General features: G+C 42.3%; 1 protein-coding gene across 8 annotated transcripts in view; it reads right to left on the reverse strand.

The window, feature by feature from the left end:
• Positions 1–13,565, reverse strand: part of LOC127571328 (protein FAM3C-like) — a 55,023-nt gene that overhangs the window by 1,438 nt on the left and 40,020 nt on the right. For all 8 annotated transcript variants that reach the window (XM_052017614.1, XM_052017617.1, XM_052017613.1 and 5 more), the window contains 4 exons: positions 11,958–12,016; positions 11,803–11,853; positions 10,583–10,667; positions 7,176–7,302 (listed from right to left, as the gene is read on the reverse strand). In XM_052017614.1, coding sequence (XP_051873574.1) covers positions 7,176–7,302; positions 10,583–10,667; positions 11,803–11,853; positions 11,958–12,016 — 322 coding nt within the window. The remainder of the gene's footprint in view (positions 1–7,175; positions 7,303–10,582; positions 10,668–11,802; positions 11,854–11,957; positions 12,017–13,565) is intronic.

A 13,565-nucleotide genomic window follows, 5' to 3' on the forward strand; every position in this document is an offset into this window, starting at 1 on the left:
CCTGGCTCTCACCTTCACCCCACCAGCCTCTACCTTCAATTGATCAGCCTTCGTAACTTTCAATACCTTCAATGAGATTCCACTGCTGGATGCATCTTCGCTTCCTCTCCCCTTTCAGCATTCTGAAGGGACTCCTTCCTCTGCGACTCCCTGGTTCACTCTCCCACCCACCATTCCCCTTCTCTCAGCACTTTCTCAGGCAAATGTGATAGATGCAACACCTTCCCTTTCACCTCTTCCTTTCCCGTCAGTCAGAGACCCAAACTGTCCTTCCGGGTGAAGAAGATGTGATTCACTTGCACTTTTTCTGATTTAGTGTATGTGTTTTGGTGCTCATGTGATCGTTCTTCTACACTGGAGAAGCCAAACACAGATAGGGTGACTGCTTTGTAGAACATTTCTGTGCAGTTCACATGTATGAACCCGAGTTTCCAGTCACCCATCTTTTTAATTCTCTGCCCCACTCACTCCCACTTGACCTCTATCTTCCAGCCTCCAATATTACTCCAACAATGGTCAGTGTACACTCGAGGAACATCACTTCATTTTCTATCTGGGCACATTTGCACACATTGCAGCCTGTGGGACTCAATATTGAATTTTATTAATTTCAGGGGTAATACTTTCTTTTTTTCTTTCACTCTCTCACCACCCCCACCACACACAGGTGTGGGATGCATCTTTGTGTTTCAATTTGTTTGTTTCTTTTCTGTTCTGTTTCCATGTTCTAGTCTTTATCTTTGGTTTCTACTCTATCACAGACATTTATTTTCTCCACCCCTCCCTCTTTGCAACTTAAAATTTTCTCAGTTTTCCTGTTCTGATGAGGCCTTGACCTGAAGCATTGTCTGTTACTCTATAAATGCTGCTTGATCTGCTGAGGCATTTTCTGTTTTTTGTTTTTATTTCCAGCAACTGCAGTATTTTGCTTCAATATACACAAAAACAGCCCCTCAAATGTATCAAAAGATTTGAATAGAGAATTTGCAAAATGCCTCATTTCCAAGGTGTAGCTGTGGCTATGTAAGCCTGAGAGCTCCCTGATACATCCTATTGTGCATATCAGGGAAATTCGCTTCTTCTGTTGAGAAGCCAGATAAAAACCACTCACTGTCTAGATAGCAAAAGTATGTGAAATGGGAGTTTGCCTCACCAAGCTCTTAAATAGTTGCAACCTGATTTGCTAATTTTTTTTACTCAATGACCTGATCGATAAAGACAAGCTTGCCATATACCCTTCCTTTACTGCCCTTTCAACTTGTGTTGTCACTTTCAGGGAGCTATGGAACATGCACCCCAAAATTCTTCTGCAGATCAATACTCTGAACTAGTTCTGCCAAGTACTATATAGTTTCCTCTTAAGGAGGACCTCCCAAAGTGCCACATATCACACATAACTGGATTAAACTCCATTTGCCATTCTCTGCCCATATTTCCAATTTATCTATGCCCTGCTGAATACTTTGACAACTTTCCTCACTATCCACAACTCCCCCAATTTTTCATGTCATCTGCAAACTTACTAATCAGCCAATATATTTTCATCCAATCGAGAAGTCCCAGCACTGATCTCTGCAGACCACCACTGGTCACAGACCTCCAGTTAGATTAACATCCCTCCACCACTACTCTCTAGTCATCTATGGCCAAGCCAATTTTGAACTCAATCTATCAAATCACCATGGATCCCATGTGCTTTAATCTTCTGGATCAGCCTACCACAAGGGACCTTGTTGAATGCCTTACTAAAGTTCCATGTAGACAATATCCACTGCCCTCCCCTCAAGAACCATCTTCATCACCTCCTCAAACTCAATGAAAAAAAGCCATTGCTGACTATCTAATATTTCCACGATTTTCCAGATGTGAGTGAATTCTAGCCTTAAATATAATTTCCTTACCACCGATGTAATTTAAAGTGTAAATCTGAACAGTTTACATATACTTAAAGGTGTTTCTAAGTGATTTAGGTATTGTAAAACATTTAAAATTGTTTTAACTTAGTAACATTACTTTTAAATACTTCTAGAATGTTTCCAAATGTTTGAATGTCAAAGATGTTCAAGCAGATTCAATTTCAGTGACAGTTTGGTTTTCAGTGTCAACTCCCTTCTGGGACAGTAGAAGAGCCTGGGACTGAACTGCACTGTGCTGTGCCATGCCAACAAACTGGGAGACAGGCTTTCTAGTGCATGATTGTGCCTGGGGACTAAACTGGTGGCAATCCTGGGATCATTTGAAAATCCTCTGTAAATTTACTGAAACCAGACTTTAATTTACCCAATACTCTAACTTCAAATCTTTGAAGCAAAAAACTTTCCTTAATTGCAAAAAAACAATGTACTAATGGAATGTGCTCCAGTTGGTGTCACATTGGTAATGGGTGATGGCACGGAGACAAATCGTGCGCAGCAACAGGAGACACAGAAGGCAGAATGTGACATCAGTCAGCATGCAGTACTGATTTACAGCCAACACTAATATTTTTGAAGCTCAATGCTGCATTTAATCCATAATCTCCTAAACTCTCAATCTCACGTGGAAACTTGAGGAGCACAGACAAAAAGCCGCCAAATGCATCTTCTAAAAGGGGTCACTAAATAGTGTTCAGAATAGTCTCTGATGGCTATTACCTCATTATATAAGTGATCGTAATTTTGTAGAGTTCTTTGAAAAGTCCTACTGGACACATTTCATCAACTTTGCCTCCAACTTCCACCCTGCCCTCAGATTCACTTGGTCCATTTCCAACACCTCTCTCCCCTTTCTGGATCTCTGTCCTCCATCTCCAGAGACAGATTAACCACAGACATCTTCACCAACCCACTGACTCCCACAGTTACCTTGACTACACCTCTTCCCACCCTGTCATTTGTAAGGACACCATCCCCTTCTCTCCAGTTCCTCCGCCTCATCTGTTTCCCATGATGAGGCTTTCCATTCTTGGACATTAGAGATGTCGTCCTTTTTTCAATAACCAGTGTTTCCCTTCCATCACCAATGCTTGCCTTACCTGTATCTCCACCCACTAATGAAGGCCAACACACCATACTCCTTCTCAACAACCCTATCAACTTGCATGGCAAGTCTTGACAGATCTTATGGATGAGGACACCCCAAGATCCCTCTGTTCCTGCACACTAAGTGTCCTACCATTAAACTTGCATTCTGTCTTCAAATTCAATCTTCCAAAGTGTATTACTTCTGACTTTTCCGGGTTGAACTCCATCTGCCGCTTCTCAGCCCAGCTCTGCATCCTATCAATGTCCCTGTTGTAACCGACAGCAACCTTCTACACTATCCTATAACACCACCAACCTTTCTGTCATCTGCAAACTTACTAACACACCCTTCCACATCCTCATCCAAGTCATTTATAAAATCACAAAGAGGTGTCCCAGAACAGATCCCTGCAGGACACCATCTGGTCACTGACCTCCAGGCAGAATACGCTCCATCTACCACCACCTTCTGTCTTCTATGGGCAAGCAAATGCGGAATCCCACACAGCCAAGTTTTCCTGGATCCCATGCCTCCTGACTTTCTGAATGAGCTTTCCATGAGGAACCTTATCAAAAGCCTTACTAAAATCCCATGTCCACATCCACTGCTCTACTTCAATGTGCTTTGTTCACATCCTCAAAGAATTCGATCAGGCTCATGAGGCATAACCTGCCCCTCACAAAGCCATACTGACTGTCCCTAATCAGCCTATGCTTCTCCAAATGCCCCCCCCCTATCTTTCTAAGGATCTTCTCCAGTAATTTGTCTACCACTGAAGTAAGACTCACTGGTCTGTAATTCCCAGGGTTATCACTATTCCCTTTCTTAAACAAAGGAAGAACATTTACCACCCTCCAGTCATCTGGCTGTACTCTGTGGCCAGTGAGGATGCAAAGATCATTGCTAAAGATGCAGCAATCTCTTCCCTTACTTTCCATAATAACCTTGGATATATCCCGTCCAGCCCTGGTGAATTATCTATCCTAATGTTTTTCAAAAGTTCCAGCACCTCCTCTTTCCTCATATTGACATGCCCCGGCATATCAGCCTGTTGTACACCATCCTCACAAACATCAATGTCTCTCTCTCTGGTGAATACTGAAGTATAATATTTTTTAAGGACTTCCCTACCTCTTCCGACTCCAGGCACATGATTCCTTTTTTATCCCTGATCAGTCCTACCCTCACTCTAGTCATCCTCCTATTCTTCACATACATGTAGAATGCCTTGTGGTTTTCCTTAATCCTACTTGCCAAGGCTTCTCATGCCCCTTCTAGCTCTCTCCTAAGTCCATTCTTAAGCTCCCTCCTGGCTACCTTGTAACTATCAGGAGCCTTGTCTGATCCGCTTTCTAAACCTCAGCTAAGCTTCTTTCTTCCTCTTGACAAGAGATTCCTATGTCTCTTGTAACCATGGTCCTTCACATCTACCATCCTACCCTGCCTAATGGGACAAACCTATCCAGAACCCCATGCAAGTGCTCCCTAAACAACCTCCACATTTCTGTTGTGTACTTCCCCAACAACATCTGTTCCCAATTTACACTTCCAAGTTCCTGCCTAATAGCATCATAGTTCCCCCTCCCCCAATTAAATACTTTCCCATATCGTCTGCTCCTATCCCTCTCCAAAGTTATGGTCACTGTCTCCAAATTGCTCTCCAACCGGGAGATATGAAACCTGATCAGGCTCATTGCATCATACCAGGTCCAGTCTGGCCTCTCTAGTTGGCCTGTCCACATACTGTGTCAGGAATACTTCCTGGACACTCCTAACAAACTCTGCCCATCTAACCCCTTTACACTAAGGAGGTGCCAATCAATATTGGGGAAGTTGAAATCACCCATGACAACAACCCTGCTATTTTTGCACCTTTCCAAAATCTGCCTCCTGATCTGCTCCTCAGTCTCTGCTGCTATTGGGGGGGGGTCTGTAGAATACACCCAATAGAGTGATCGCTCCCTTCCTGTTTCTGACTTCTGCCCACACTGACTCAGTAGACGATTCCGCCAAGCCGTCCTCTCTTTCTACAGCTGTGATACTGTCCCTGATCAGCAAAGCCACTCCCCCACCTCTTTTACCTCTGTCCCTGTCCCTTTTGAAACATCTAAACCCCAGAATATCCAGCAGCCATTCCTGCCCTTGTCACATCCAAGTCTCTGTAATGGCCACCACATGTAGTTCCATGTACTTACCTATGCTCTAAGTTCATCACCCTTACTCCTGATACTTCTTGCACTTCAGCCCATCCAGCTGACTGCAATTTTGCTCTTTCAACTGCTTATCCTTCCTCACAGTCTTTCTACACTCTGCATCTACTTGTACACTAGATGTACCAACCTCTAACCTATCACTCAGGGTCCCATCCCCTGCCAAACCAGTTTAAACCCTCCCCAACAGCTCTAGCAAACCTGCCCATATGAATATTGGCCCCACTCCAGTTCAGGTGTAATCTGTCCCTTTTGTACAGGTTGTACCTTCCCCAGAAGAGATCCCAATGATCCACAAATCTGAAACCCTGCCCCCTGCACCAATTCCTCAGCCACACATTCATCTGCCAACTCATCCTATTCTTACCCTCACTGGCATGTGGCCCAGGCAGCAATCCAGAGATTACTGCTCTGGAGGTCCTGCTTTTCAGCTTCCAATGTAGCTCCCTATATTCCCTCTTTAGGATCTTATAGGTCAGAAAAGAGATAAGAGGTAGGTCATTGGTACCAATATGTACCACGACTTCTGGCTGTTCACCCTCCCCCTTCAGAATGCTGTGGACCTGATCCGAGACATCCCTTACCCTGGTATCCAGGACGCAACATACCATCCAGGAGTCTCTTTCATGTCCACAGAATCTCCTGTCTGCCCCCCTTACTATGGAATTGCCTGTCATTACCGCTCTCCTCTTCTCCCCCCTTCCCTTCTGCACCACACAACCAGGCTCAGTGCCAGAGACCCAGTCACTGCAGGTTTCCTCTGGTATGTTCCCCCACCAGTATCCAAAGTGATATACAGTATCTGTAATTGAGGGGAACTTCACACTACCTGCCTATTCTCCTTCCTTCTCCTGACAGTCACCCTGTAGCTCTTATCTATGAACTCCTTGTTCTCCCATAGAAGCTGAAGGTCACCCAGCCGCAGCTCCAGTTCCCTAACACAGTCTGTAAGGAACTGCAGCTGGATGTACCTCGTGCAGATGTAGCTATCAGGGAGACTGGAGGTCTCCCAGAATTCCTACATCTCAAAACATGAACACACCACTGTCCCTGGAGCCATTCCAATTACTCTGGCCTCGCACTAAAGGAAAAATCAAAGGAAGAAATTACTAGATGCTTACCTTAGCCTCTGCCTCCTCTCACCAAAGCCTCAAGTACTCCACTCTAACCCTGGCTCACTCCAACAACGGTCACTCCACTTATACCTACCTTCCTTTTATTTACTGCTATTAATTAGCCAATCAACTATTAACAATTTGCAAATGTGCCTCTTTTGGACTCTTGCAAGGTGCAACTTGCAAGCACACGTGCAAAGACTCACCTCTTTACAAAGCTGCCGCTCCAAAGGTTAGGGATGCTGTTGGAATGAAATGTGAGTGAGATCATCTGGTTGATGGGCTATTGGGAGTAGTTTGAGAAAGATAACATGAACAAAGGAATATAAAAGATACAAAACAAAGGGAGAGAGCGAGAGCGAGAGAACAAAGGCAGGTAAGAGATGTCAGGCTGTGCTAAAGAAGACAGAAGAATTGAGCCAATATCTTAATTGGAGGACCTGCAGCAGAAATAGCCAGTTCTGATACAGAGAAACAAAACAAATTAACTGATGCTGTACAACTTGATATCGAATCTAAAAGGCTGCAATGTGCCTAGCTTACATTATTATAGCACTGGAAGCCACAGACAAGTCAAATTGAGAATGGGATGGAAAATTGAAATGGCAAGCAAGCTCTAGGTAATGTCTGCAAAGTGAATACAACTGCTTCATGAATTGATTGAGCAATCTGCATTTGGTTTCTCCATCGCAGTGAAGACCACACTGTGAACACTGAATGCAGCACACTACACTGAGAGAAATGCAAGGTAGTTGCTGCCTGACCTGCTAGATATTTCCACCATTTTCTGTTTTTATTTCAGATTTCCAGCATCTGCATTTTTTTGATTTCCATTCTTTATCCATACCTCTTCAAATGGACTATTTTCCTTAATGGGTTTTGCTCCAAGAAAAACCCAATTGTCTCGAAAATGCAGAGTGAAAATTAAAGAGCTTCCCAGTCCCGAAAATAATCCTCTTGCTTCATCATTCATCCTATTAAATGAAATGGAAATTGCTTCAAGAGATCACTCACATTTTTAAAACTGGGCTGAACTATAAAAAGTATTAAGAAGAACCATGAGAAATCAAAGGATCTTTGACATCACTCAGAGTTAGCACACTCAGTTCCAGATCTGTGATTTCAATTCAGCTTAACTAAAGGAGGTGAAACAGCTCCCTGCATTGGCTGCACAATCTCTATTTTTCATGGTTGATATTTCCAGTGTGGGAAATATGATGTGCAAAATTTCTACTTGGCAACAATAACAACTTACATTTATATTTCACCATTAGTGCATAAAATAAAGCACCTAATCACATTCTGGAGGTGTAAAGAAAAAGGACTCCAAAAACAAAGACTACATTGAACATGATATTCAGAAGTTTAGTTAAAACTGGGTCATGTGGGGAGGGGGTGGGGTTTAAGGGGGAAGAGAATGGTGGAATAAGAAAATTAGTGGGCATTAGAGAACTGTTGAAGGCAAAACCAATAAAATGAAGGAATGGGGAGGCACAAAAGGCTTAGTCAAAGAAACCTAAATTTTGGGTGGAGGCAATTAAGAGAGGTTATAGGGTTGGGGGAAGTGAGGTCTTGAATTAATTTAAACATGAGTCTGGAAACAATGTAGGCCAGGGAGTTCAGAAACAAGTTATAACTGAGGTGGTGTGGGCCAGAAGTGGGGAAGCAGAGTTTTGGATGAGCTGATCAACGGAAGAGAGAATGGATGGTCAGCCAGGAAAGGATTATAGTTGTTGAGACTTAAGCATGAATGAAGGCTTCAGCACCAAATGTATTGAAGTAAAGTTGGAAGTGTACAAAGCATTACAAATGAAATAGTAGGCTTTTTTTTGTGTTGGGATAGTTATGAGATTGAAACTCCAGTTTAAATTCAAATAAGCTACAGACGTCCAGCATCTGTCTGAATCAGACAAGGTGACCAGGACATTGGAGTCAATGATTAGGTGGTGAGTTTGTAGTGAAGCCTGAAGATATGGATTTAACTTTTACACTGTATATGTGGAAGAGGTTTCATCTCACCCAAGTAAAGAATATGACATTGGTTTGGCCACTTACACATGAAAACATTTGCAAATTTGGGTAATATACATTCCATGTATACTTGTAATTTACCCCATTTATCCAAATATTGTCAACTTGAAGTGAAGCATTTTGCAGATTTCTATATTGAGATTATTTTATTTGGTTCCAGGATACTGACATCCAGGAGTTAATTATCTTAAAGTGGTCTTCCAAATTCAATTAAAGTGGTCTAACTTTTATTGTAAGAAATTGGCCATTTGGATTCAGAACTGGCTTGCCCGTATCGCCTGTAGAAGACAGAGGGTAGTGGTCGATGAGATTTATTCTAGCTGGAGGTCCGTGACTAGTGGTTTTCCTCATGGATCCGTACCGGGACCTCTGCTGTTTGTGATGTATATAAATTACCTGGATGAAAATGTATGTGGATGGGTTTGTAAGTTTGCAGATGATACGAAGATTGGTGGTGTTTGGATAGCGTAGAAGACTGGCAAAGGACACAGCAGGATATAGATCAGCTGCAGATATGGGCGGAGAAATGGCAGATGGAGTTCAACCTGGCCATATGTGAAGTGTTGCACTTGGGAGATCAAATGTAAAGAGACAGTACACTATTAATGGCAAGACCCTTAACAGTGCTGATGAGCAGAGGATCTTGGGGTCCAAGCTCATAGCTCGCTGAAAATGGCTACACAGGTTGTTGGGGTGGTAAAGAAGTCATATGGTATGCTTGCCTTCGTTAGTTAAGGCATTGAGTTCAAGAGTCAGGAAGATATGCTGCAGCTTTATAAAACTTTAGTTAGGCCGCATCTGGAGCATTGCATTCAGTTCTGGTCGCCCCATTATAGGAAGGATGTCGAGGCTTTGGAGAGGGTGCAGAAGAGGTTTACCAAAATGCTGCCTGGATTAGAGGGCATGTGCTATGAGGATAGGTTGGACAAACTTGGGTTGTTTTCTTTGGAGTGACGGAGGCTGAGGGGAGATCTGACAGAGGTTTATAAGATTATGAGAGGCATAGATAGACAGCCAGTATCTTTTCCCCAGGGTTGAAATGTTTAATACCAGATGTCATGCATATAAGGTGATAGGGGGTAAGTTCAAAGGAGATGTGCGGGGCAAGTTTTTTATACAGAGAGTGGTGGGTGCTTGGAATGTGCTGCCTGGGGTGGTGGTGGAGGCAAATACGATAGGGACGTTCAAGAAGCTCTTAGATAGGCACATGAATGTGAAGGAAATGGTAGGATACGGACATTGTGTAGGCAGAAGGGATTAGTTTAATTGGGCATTTTATTACTAATTGGTTCAGCACAACGTTGTGGGTCAAAGGGCCTGTTCCTGTGCTGTACTGTGCTATGTTCTAAGGTTGATGTAAAAACATGTTGCTTCCAATTTAAAAAAAGGTGTCAGAGTAAAAGCATTGATAATTCCAATTGTTCTTTCTCTCCTGCTCCCTCACCATTGGTGATGCTTGGCCTTACATAAGGGTTCTGGAATCCAAGACTGAAAACTTTCATTTTCCTATGTTCCAGGTTGACATTGTGGGCAAATATTTTGGCATTTAGTGGAGAGTTTCATCTGCACTTATAAGTTTCCATTCTGCCATCTGTATGTTGCTGGCAAAGAAAACATTCTTCCCTTCTTGCTTAGCACTGATATTAAATTGACAGAATTAAGCTCCCAAAGAAAAAATACCTTTACCCGAAGGCATTAATGGTTCATATCAAATGAGGTTTTTGTTAATTCAATGTTTAGCTGATGTCTGTGACTCTCTCATCGAATGATGCTATTTCTTTCCACCTCCTTGCTTTACTTGCCAGTGCTCTGGAATATATTACCAGTTGGTATAATAACCAGCTGATGAACATTATGCACAGACACTGATCAACAGCACTCTAAATGCAGAATAGCATGTGTTTATTTCAAAGTAGCTGCTTTCTGTCCCAGTTTATACCTGCCTGTGAAGGTTCTGAGCAGACACAGGCAGATGTAGCAGGAGCTTTGGGTAGCTGGATTAGAAGCAGTAACACTATAAAATCCATTTAGGATGGAAGCAGCATCAAACAACAGATCTACACATCATGAAAAGTTTTCTTGTTTAAATAAAATGTGCCAAAATTTGTCCATTGTTATAACTTTTGTGTTATAAATAGTTAAATTGCGTAGGGTTTCCATTGTATTAAATTTACACATCACAAGCCTATCATCCTAACCACCCAAAGAACTGTCTTTACTTACTTTGTTGCTGGATCATCAAAAGAAGCAACCAGTACAATAGTGCCAGGTTTAATCAATTTTAAGAAATTCACAAGCAGTTCAACTTCTGAAGAAAAAGAGAGTATTCATTAGCTTTGTGTTTCTCAATAATTTTTTTCATTTCAATTTATAGTGGTTAATTGATATTCAAACCATGATAGTCTGTTCACAATTATATTGAATTTACTCCCACAATTTCCACAGTGAATGCCAATGGCAGGCACAATTAATCTCCATTTGTGCAATGTGGATTGGCCTCAAAATTTGGTGGTGCTTAAAAAGTCATGTTAATTCAGTGGTATGTGGTGAGCTTATGAACATTTTGTTTGAGGGCCTTCTGGTGCAAAATTCTATAGTGCACAACTCCCAGAGCATCATGTGCTGCAGGGCTGGCATTCTCACACTTGGTTCACTGAGAAATCTTTCCTTTGCACACTGCATGATGGGAGGAGGTGGAAAAGAAAATGGATAAGTTGTGGGCTTGGGGAGGGAATGGCACAGTTTGGTAAGGGTGTTCATGGGAAAGAGAGGTCTGAGGAGGTGCAGAGAGAATTGAGTGTCCCTGGGTTTGGGGATGGTGGGGGTGGCGGAAGAGCAGGGATTGTTTGCATCTGATGGCGGCAGTTAGGGTCGCAATAGGGTGGGGCATCATGGTAAGTGAAGAGGGACAGCCTGGTGAGCTGTAGGTGTGAAAAGGCTTGGGCCAGAGATTGGAAATTGTTGGACAAAAGTTGGGCACACAATTTGGAGGACGAACAACAGGATGGGCATGTCCTTGGTGAGGGTCAGCTTCAAATTTAGTGACAATTCGGAAGGTCATACTTTCAGTTAAAATGGAGACAATGGGCAGGGGGCCACAGTCTCTTTATTGTAGATGTGGGGGTCACAACTGGGAGAGTGTAATATCAGAGGGCCCAAGGTAGAAGTACCAAATGAGGTAAGTATTAAAGAGGACCTTCCTGAGGCTGATTCCTAGCACTTAACTCCAAGGTCATTGGATGCCACCGAACATGTGTCAGATGTATGGAGGAACCAAAAGGAAAAAAAAGTTGAGTTCATGGAACTCAATTTTCATGGAAGTACTCAGATTTTGTTTTTAAAAATTGAAATTGAATTATGTACTGCACAAACAATACAACAATTTCTAAACATTCAGCTCAGTGAAATCAAAACAAACTCAATATTTTTTTAAAATGTCTTACTTCCAGTCCACATATCAAAAAAGTTGGTCTGTAATAGTTCACCAGTTGTAGCTGTAAAACAAAGAGCCAACTACATTACATATCAGAAAATATAATTTGACAATATAAAGTTGTTTAAATATTTTTCATTCCATGATCTTAGATTATTCACTCACCGTTTACTAAAGCAATGTTTAACCCTCTTCCAACATTATTTTTTACAGTGCTCATGAGCCTGTAGGAGGGAGAAAGAAAAAGATATCCCAAATAATAGTTGGAATTTGAAACGTTTGAATGAAGAATTTGAGTTTATTATTTGGTAAATTGGTTTATTACTGTCACATGTACCGAGAGACAGTGAAAAACATGCATACCATTCGTACAGATCAATTCATTACACAGTGCATTGAGGTAGTACAAGGTAAAACAATAACAGAATGCAGAATAAAGTGTTACAGCTACAGAGAAAGTGCAGTGCAGGTAGACAATAAGGTGCAAGATAGATTGAGAGGTCAAGAGTACTTCCTATCGTACTAGGGAACTGTTTAATAGTCTTATAACAGCAGGATAGAAGCTGTCCTTAAGCCTGGTGGTACTTTCTTTCAGGCTTTTGTATCTTCTGCCTGATGGGAGGGGGAGAAGAGAGAACGTCCAGGGTGTGTGGGGTCTTTGATTATGTTGGCTGCTTTACCGAGGCAGCAAGAAGTATAGACAGCAGCGTCTCTCAGTGACAGTCCTTGACTGTTGTTTTGAACACTGAGCAAGAATGATATTTGAACCTAAGTAAGAGAATACATTATATCCAAACACAGATCTGTTAATATACAGCACATGCAAGGATGTGCATATTGGAATGAGTTATTATATATTCAATGAGATTAGAAATGTTTGTTCAGGTTTACTTGAGCACTGCTTTTACAACGTTATAAGCCTTTGAAAAGTGCCTTCTTGCAAATCCAGCACTGGTGCTGGGAGCATGATACCCGATTTGATCAATCTGCACAGCGATTTAGGTGTGCCTTGTGAATGTTACAGCCAATGATTTGTTACTTCTCACTTGGCTTCAATTACTGCTAATCAATGCCATCTTCTTCCTTCTTTATTTTCACTGAATTCTTAAAAAGAATTATGAATTAATAAGTGAAAGCATACCCTCTATTGCTTTGGAAGATTTTGAGACTCATGGCCGGATTCTGCTCTAATTCCATCTACAAATTTGCAGATGACACCACCGTAGTGGGCCAAATCTCGAATAACGATGAGTCCGAGTACAGGAAGTAGAGAGCCTAGTGACATGGTGTCATGACAACAACCTTTCCCACAATGTCAGCAAAACAAAAGAGCTGGTCATTGACTGCAGCAAGGGGGGCGGTGCTGAGGTTGAGAGGGTTGAAAGCTTGAAGTTCCGAGGAGTGAACATCACCAATACCCTGTCCTGGTCCAATCATGTTGACACCATGGCCAAGAAAGATCACCAGCACCTCTACTTTCTCAGGAGGCCAAAGAAATTCGGCAAGTCCCCTTTGACACTCACTAATTTTTATCAATGCACCACAGAAAGCATCCTATCCAGATGCATCACGGCTTGGTATGGCAACTGCTCTGCCCAAGACCGCAAGAACTGCAGAGAGTTGTGGACACAGCTCGGCACATCACGAAAACTAGCCTCCCCTCCATGGATTCTGTCTATACTCCTCGCTGCCCCAGCAAAGCAGCTAACGTAATCAAAGATCCCACCCTGGACATTCTCTTTTCTTCCCCCTCCAATCAGGCAGAAGATACAA

This window comes from Pristis pectinata, chromosome 6 (genome assembly GCF_009764475.1).
Source record: "Pristis pectinata isolate sPriPec2 chromosome 6, sPriPec2.1.pri, whole genome shotgun sequence".
Lineage (NCBI taxonomy): Eukaryota > Metazoa > Chordata > Chondrichthyes > Rhinopristiformes > Pristidae > Pristis > Pristis pectinata.